We start from the raw sequence: 8051 nt of genomic DNA, 5'->3' as shown, positions 1-8051 counted from the left end.
TACAAAATGACCACTCAACTATTTAGTATGTTTCAAACTCATTTTTTTCGTTAGAAAATTGAAAACAATCTGAGTTGAATGTCAACTTTTAATAGTGGAGGGAATAAAAAAGGATTACCCTATTGTCGGGGGACTATTTGTGTACTTTACCCTTTATTATAAAAGCTTAACATTAGTGATCTTTTTGTTTCTTTTGAAACTTCAATGCTGAAAAAGAAATTTACTTACAATTTAATGATCATTTATACAGTTTACCCAAATAAATAAAAAATCGTTGCTTAGTTCTCGAAAAAACCCCCTAATCCCACTCTTATTTCTCCTTTCTCCTTTCTCCTTTCTCCTCGGTCTCTCCCCTACTCGCTGCGACTTCGAGGTTCTCTCTCATTCGCTTCCCTCATTTTTTACATTTGAATACATAGAGGATTGTTACTGATGCCTTTTTTTGGTTGTTCAATTTTTCATTTCTAGATCTCATTCTTCAAATCGCAGCGTACTACTCTATCAAGTCATGGCTCTGGTAAGGTTTATCTGTGTGTATATATATTATTCCTTGCTTTTGGTAGTTTAACTGTTGAAATGTTGGGGGAAATTATTTAAAGTGGAATTTGAAAGGGAAGTTTTTTAAATAGCTATTTTGCGTTACAAAGGAAGTGGAAGATGTAATATATTTTATTTGATTGCTGTCATAGATCAATGGGATAGTTGATGGATTTGTAGATGTTAATAATTATTAAAAATGATTTTAACTTTACCTCCTTCAATTTCAATTGGGATCCATTGACTTACATACGGATAGATGGCAAGAGGTTATGGTCAATTAGCTTAAAAGTGTTTGTAGATGGAGATGTTAGCTGCTTTCAAGTAGTTTAGGATATAAAACGAAATAAATTTAAAAGAATTTATTAAAAAAGGTTTCCTTTTCAGGGTTTTTCATGGATTAGTAGTGTACTTTTTTGTAGAGATTGGTTTTGGTATTTAGTTCTTCGTGCTAGTTTAGTGTTTTTGAATTACTTGCAGGTCTTGCATGCATGGAAAACAAACAAAAATGCCTATAAGGCACTCATTGCTGCAGAATATACTGGTGTGGACGTCAGACTGGTTGAGAACTTTGAGATGGGTTTCTCAAATAAGAGTCCTGAATTCCTCAAGATGAACCCTTTGGGGAAGGTTATCATGCTTATTAATAGTTTGAAACTAGAGAAAAATCCTTTTTTATATATAATGTAACCTTTTTTTCTACCTCATTCACTGAAAGGATATCTCTGACTTTAGGTTCCTGTGTTGGAAACACCTGAGGGTCCTATATTTGAGAGCAATGCCATTGCTCGTTATGGTGAGATGACATGGCAACTCCATAGCCTACATTTTTGGCCTTTGGTATTTGTTTACTTATTGTTATCTTTACTTTTCTTCGCAGTCACTCACTTAAAGGCTGACAACCCTATATACGGTTCTACATTGATTGATTATGTAAGGATTTTATACTACAATGGTCTTGTTATTTTGTCATCAGTTAGTTTATTTTAAACCATGGAGCTCATTTTTTATATGTATTACCTTGGCTTTCTTAGGGTCATATTGAGCAATGGATTGATTTCACATCCATGGAAATTGATGCTAATATTGCAAAATGGTTGTATCCAAGACTTGGTTATGGTGTTTACCTTCCTCCAGTAAGTTCTACTCCCCCCCCACAGGTTCTTGTGTCATTTTAATTGTGCTTTATTTGCTGGGGTCATTGTACTGTTTTTTTCTCTCCAAATTATAAGACAATAGGTCCCAATGTCCCATGTTAATATTTGACTTGGGCAACTAAGTCAGTTAAATAAAAACTTTGAGGGAAACAGTAAAGGGAAGAAAATGGCATTGGTTATCTTTCATTCTTGTTTTATTCTTTTTAAAGAGGACTTAATACAGCTGTGTTTCTCTGTGCATAATTTCTGTAAATGAATGTGTGAGAGCACTAGAAGCCTAAGTAACCTTGGTACAAGAGCCATGCCATTGAATTGTAAATCAAGTTGGCATAGGCTTACTAAGAGTTAAGTCTTCTATGTTTTGTAGTTCAGTCGTAACTCATTACTTTGATGGTGTCATTTGGCCCATCTAGTTTATCTTGATTTCTAATCTATATTTCGCAGGTTGAGGAAGCTGGTATTTCTGCACTGAAGAGAGCGCTTGGTGCTTTGAACACTCATCTTGCTTCCAACACATTTCTTGTTGGACATTCAGTCACCCTTGCTGACATTATCATGACATGCAACCTCTACTTGGGCTTCTCTGAGATCATGACCAAGAGTTTTACCTCAGAGTTCCCTCATGTTGAGAGGTACTTCTGGACCATGGTTAACCAGCCAAAAGTCAAGAAGTTTCTTGGTGAAGTGAAGCAGGCAGTGTCTGTGCCACCTGTTCCTTCAAAGAAGCCTACTGCCCGCCCAAAAGAAACTAAACCAAAAGCCAAGGATGAACCAAAGAAAGAAGCCAAAAAGGAGGTTGAGAAACAGCCAGCAAAGACAGCGGTCGCTGGGGAGGAAGAGGCACCAAAGCCCAAACCAAAGAATCCTCTTGATTTGCTGTCTCCTAGTAAGATGATACTGGATGACTGGAAGAGGCTTTATTCTAACACAAAGACCAATTTCCGTGAGGTTGCAATTAAAGGTATATGCCTGCTGTTTTTGTTGGAACACTTCTATAATCCTTGAACTGTGATTTCCGACATTTATTTCAGGATTCTGGGACATGTATGATCCTGAGGGATACTCTCTCTGGTTTTGTGATTACAAGTACAATGAGGAGAATACAGTCTCATTCGTCACAATGAACAAGGTTGGAGGGTTCCTGCAAAGAATGGATTTGGCACGAAAGTATGCTTTTGGCAAAATGTTGGTGATTGGAGCTGAGCCTCCATTCAAGGTGAAGGGGCTATGGCTTTTCCGTGGGCAAGAGATTCCTCAATTTGTGATTGACGAGTGCTATGACATGGAACTCTATGAATGGAAGAAAGTTGACATCTCAGACGAAGTACAGAAGGAACGGGTGAATCAGATGATTGAAGATTGTGAGCCTTTTGAGGGAGAGCCTCTCTTGGATGCCAAGTGCTTTAAGTGATAAGTTATCTCCTAGCTTATGTTGTATGCTATTGTCCTACCATCTCATATTTTTTTGAACTTGATTTAGGTTACATTACAATCAAGATTTAAACTATCAGCAGCTTTAAGTGAATCAGATGATTGAAGATTGTGTGCCTTTTGAGGGAGACTGCTATTTACTTTTTGTTTCATCATTATTGAGGCAATTCGCGTTTGTATTTTATTCTTATATTACAAATCATGCTATGCCAAAGATTCACCTTTATTCGTTGCATGTTCGATTATACCTTGCAAACAGGCAGTCATGAATTCCAGAAATAACCTTTTTTTCCGTTCAAAGGTGCCATAAGTATAACCAATTCAAGTTATACAGGTAGAGGCATGTAAAATAAACAAAATATGGAAATAATACTTTACTATTAAGACAAAAGACAATACAATGATTGTATCCTATTATGTAGGGCACGCATATGTAGATATATGCAAGAAATAATGCAAGATTGTCAGTACAAAGAATGTTGGAGCACATCAGGAACTTGGCTAAAACAATTAGGAGAAATAGGTTATTTTAACTAATGAAGTAGAGACGTCAAACCTTATGGGGAATGAATGATACATTAAAAGAGGGATCATTGGAGATTGCCTAAAACTCAAAGGAGTTTGACTCTCTTACTAACTCAGCCTCCCTAAGCAATGGTCATGATTTCAATCGATCGTATGTGCAGCAAGCCAACAGGACACAGATTTATCAACATATGTCTATCGTCATCTTCCCGTCTTTGCCCGCTTCATTCCTGTACTGTTGAAAGGCGACATACTAGGACTCGGGCTCATTCTCGGGCTCTCTTCCCTTAAGGTACCATTTAGCAAAGCCAACTCCCTAAGCTGCTGTTTCTTGTAGCCATCCAAGGATTCATCCTGGAAATGGTGGATGAGGGGTTAGAGAACAGAAATGAAAGGGTAACATAAAATTATCTCAAATTGCATTTGTTCATACCACAGGCTTCAGAAGGTTTTCTAGTATTGCAACGGCATACTCCAATCGAGAATTTACCATGTCCTCGGGAAATTCAGCCTCCAACACATGCAGTGGCTCATTAAGGTGTTCATATCCAGGTTTATCTTTCAGCTTCTCTTCCTGTAGAGAAGTCAGCTTCCATTTGTGAGAGTGTAAAACAAGTGAAGCAGAAAAGCAAGGAAAAACTTTATCTATATTTAAATTGAAAATGTCACAACATGCTTGTGCATCATTCTATTTAACAAGTTACTTATAGTAAAGGTGATCACTGCATTGATTGATCACAATAGTTACCGGTACAAAATGTAAAAGATTGAGGTTCCATTTGTAAGATGCTTTTACCTTTTGCTTTTGTTGTAATAGAAAAGTCGAGCATAAAATACATAAGAACTAAAAACAATGGATAAACAGCAAACAGCCTTAACGGAGCCCAAATAAACATGATACAAACATTGGATGCAAAGTACATTGAAGGCAAATGGATATACAGATTACCAGCAGATGTGAAACTAGATCAATTTTCACATCGCCTACAATTTAAAATTCCAGCACAAGGTGGATTGAGAGGAAAAATATGGACTGGGGGGCAGGATATTATAATAAGAGGAAAAACATGGCTGAACAAGAATCTGTACAAAAAATACTTCCATGGTTCAATTATAGTAAGAATCTGTTCAAATGACTGAACAAGAAGTAACTCAAGAATCAACTACACAGATTTACCACAATTACATGTTGGAAATAACGACAACAACAACAACAACAAAACCCTATTCCCATATGCAATGGGGTATGGAGAGGTAGGGTAGTAGGCTGTCCCCAACGCATGGTTGAGAGAAAAATAATAAAAATGATTGACTATACCTTTACAGAATCCTTGACAGAACCCTTGCCTCTTATGTACACCCTACACTCTGTCATGGCTTCAACTCTCTTTAGGGAGTTCCCTCGTGGTCCCAAGATTCGGCCAACAAAATTACACTGCAAGAACTGAATCAGAACTATTATCTTAAAAAAAAGAAAATGAAGTCTTACAATTTTCAAGATAACTTACATTTGGATATTTATCCACAGGTACATCAAGTTTAACAACTCCTTTTACAATTGGTGTTGTAGGGGCTCTGGGCAAATCAGGCCAACCCATTGATGCAGCTTGAATCGGGGCAACTCGTTGCATGTGCCCATTTTCTGAAACAAGATAACCACGTTAAAAGTTCATTCTCCTTTCATTTAACATTAATGAGAAGCACATTATTTCGGCGTAAGAATAAATCACATTGGAGGCCAACAAGGATATTGAAATTTATTAACCTGATAAGCAATTGCAAAGTTTGATATAAAAGTTATTTTAAAAACAATGTAGTATGTTTATAACCATTAAACTGCATTACCTCTCTTTGCATTACAGACCATCCCTCCAAATCCATCTGTCTCCCATTGGGATGTTGACCAGATGACCTGAAAGGACTTTCATGCTCAAATCTCTCATGATCCACAAAACTAGGAGTAAGACCCGAGACCCTTCTGATCTCAGCAGTTAAATAAGAAAAAAATAGAACACTTGATATGTTTTCAAAACAACCTAAGTGGTAAAAGTGGACATTTGGGGTTTATTTGTGGCATGTGCTACATGTTTTCGTAGAATCCTCCAGTGGCATGCCCTCCAGTATACTTGTTTTAATTTCCAAAAGCACAAAGAACCATCTAGTCTAAGAACACTCCAGTCTGTAATAATTTAAAATCACATGTTTCTAGTATAGGATTATAAAGGTTAACTAGGTGGACAGATAGCGTTACGCTGTTATTTGCTTACAATTTCAGTCAACATCATTGACAATCACTGTGTTTATTTCATCATGTGTGGTTTTATTCTTGGAAGGAACAAACCAACAGAGTGCTCATAAAGAAAATCTAAACTAAAATCTAGCATAATGAAATTTATATTAATTAGAAAAATAATATAAATGGCAGGTTTAAGCATCCTTCATATATATCCTTATAGATAGCTTTACTATTAGAGTGTTTTTCATTCAGCCAAAACACAATCACAAGCAGTTTCAGAACTTGCTAATGAATCTTATATTGCAGAAAAATGAAAAGAAAAAGAAAATTCAATAACCTTGATTAAGAAGCCTGGTGCACAGAGGCAGATTTCTGCCCATAATTCAGCTAAATATCCGCCATAGTTAACTTGAATGTGAGGTAACATTGAATATAACAATGATACAGTAAGACCTATATCTAAGATAAAATAGAATACAAAATAAGAGCACCAACATGAGGAAAACATAACCACCAATTGAAAAACAGAACTTTCTTCCTGAAAACAATCACTCATACAAAAAATACAAGATAGAAACAGAAAAACTTAAAGCTTTTCCTTAAACCATCTTCGAGAACCCATATCAATCGGAACAAAGAAAGCTATAATCATTATATCAATAAAAAAACATCCTATCAAATTATGTAGTGAAACTTTCCCAAAAAGAACAAAAAAAGATTCGATTGATTAAAAGTATTTAAAGGAAGAAGAAGAAGAAGAAGAAGAAGAAGAAACCGACCTTTTACGATCCGTAGGAAGAGAAGAAGCCCTATGAGGTGAAGCAAGGACTCCAGAAGGCGGATACTGAAAGTAACTACCTGGTGGGATCCTCTCCCCCATCATATAAATCGGCCTTCCCTTATTCCTGCTTCACTCGTTCAATGGATAGAAGAAAAAAAACTCTTCAAAATAAAGAATCCAACGTATAAACAAATACATAAGGATTAAAGAAGAAAACCCCAGACTTACTTTGAGGGAAGGGAAGGGAAGGGAGAGAGAAAGTGGCAGATGGAGAAAGCTAAAGGTAAGGTAAGCAAATGAGTAAAAAGGGCAGAGATGCAAAGTATGCTGCCCTCTCTTTTATGTGGAGCAGTGTGTGAGACAAAAAAATTAGGGGTGTGCACATATGGGATATTATTCGATCTAAATTTTTTAATTATCTGAAAATTTTAGATATTAAAGTAATGATTCGTATCCGATCTGAAAAAATTAGATCGGATATTCGAAAATTTGGATCGGATATCTAAATATCCGGATATGTTCTGATTTTTTGTTGCAAATAACTAGTATTGTATTTTTTTATCATCAGTTCAAGAGTATCAAAACAGAAATTTATACTGCTCAACAAAAAACCATGAACACAAGCAAGAACATCATAGAGTGAAAATTCGTCTGGGAAGTTAAAGCTCAGCGGCTCATAATTTTCATCCTTTCTGTTTGCCAAGAAATCTGATATGACGCTTTCGTTTATGGCTTTCTAGCTCATATATTCGATATCAAATTCAGACAACAACATCTGCTAACGGGCTAACCTTCCATATAGAGCAGGCACACCCATCATGTACTTTAGAGAATTTAACTTGGAAATCAGCCAAGTGGTGTGATACAACATCTATTGTCGGAGTCTTTTATAGCCCAGACTAGAGTCGATCGCATATTTTCGATAAGAGGATATATGACCTCGCAATCGGTGAACTTCTTACTCAAATAGTGGATAGCTCTTTCATTCCTTTCGGACTCGTCATGTTGTCCAGGACATACCCGTTGCATTCTCGAATATGGATAGATACAAGAACAGAGGTTTGCCTGGGATATGAGACATCAGAATAGGAGTGTGAGACAAATACTTCTTCACTTTTTCAAATGCAATTTGGTAGTTTTCATCCCAAGTTCCAGGGTTGTTCTTTTGGAGAAGCCGAAAGATTGGGTCACATTTGTCGGTTAACTGAGATATAAATAGTGCTATGTAGTTCAATCTTCCCAGAAAACCTCAGACCTCTTTTTGTGTCCGTGGAGGAGGTAGATTCTAGATAGCCTTAACTTTATCAGGATCAACCTCGATGTCTTTCCTACTGACCACGAAGCCTAACAGCTTCCCAGACATTACCCCGAAAGTGCACTTGCT

General features: G+C 36.6%; 2 protein-coding genes across 2 annotated transcripts; one reads left to right on the top strand and one right to left on the bottom strand.

The window, feature by feature from the left end:
• Nucleotides 1-306: 306 nt before the first annotated feature.
• On the top strand, nucleotides 307-3232 carry LOC120120451 (elongation factor 1-gamma-like). Its single transcript, XM_039140084.1, has 8 exons — nucleotides 307-373; nucleotides 469-517; nucleotides 1018-1167; nucleotides 1273-1333; nucleotides 1418-1470; nucleotides 1572-1673; nucleotides 2139-2655; nucleotides 2726-3232. The coding sequence occupies exons 2-8, from the start codon at nucleotides 509-511 to the stop codon at nucleotides 3103-3105; spliced, it is 1272 nt and encodes a 423-aa protein (XP_038996015.1). The 5' UTR covers nucleotides 307-373; nucleotides 469-508; the 3' UTR covers nucleotides 3106-3232.
• A 276-nt stretch (nucleotides 3233-3508) lies between these two features.
• On the bottom strand, nucleotides 3509-5635 carry LOC120120524 (KH domain-containing protein At1g09660/At1g09670-like). The gene is made up of 5 exons (XM_039140156.1): nucleotides 5496-5635; nucleotides 5159-5292; nucleotides 4969-5085; nucleotides 4084-4224; nucleotides 3509-4004 (listed from the first exon to the last, which is right to left on the bottom strand). Exons 1-5 carry the CDS (start codon nucleotides 5515-5517, stop codon nucleotides 3852-3854), a joined length of 567 nt encoding a protein of 188 aa, XP_038996087.1. The 5' UTR covers nucleotides 5518-5635; the 3' UTR covers nucleotides 3509-3851.
• Between the last annotated feature and the right edge of the window lie 2416 nt (nucleotides 5636-8051).

This window comes from Hibiscus syriacus, unplaced genomic scaffold, assembly GCF_006381635.1.
Source record: "Hibiscus syriacus cultivar Baekdansim isolate YM2019G1 unplaced genomic scaffold, ASM638163v2 tig00110339_pilon, whole genome shotgun sequence".
NCBI lineage: Eukaryota > Viridiplantae > Streptophyta > Magnoliopsida > Malvales > Malvaceae > Hibiscus > Hibiscus syriacus.
The sequence above is the reverse complement of the archived record's forward strand: the minus strand, read 5'-3'. Positions and strand labels throughout refer to the sequence as shown.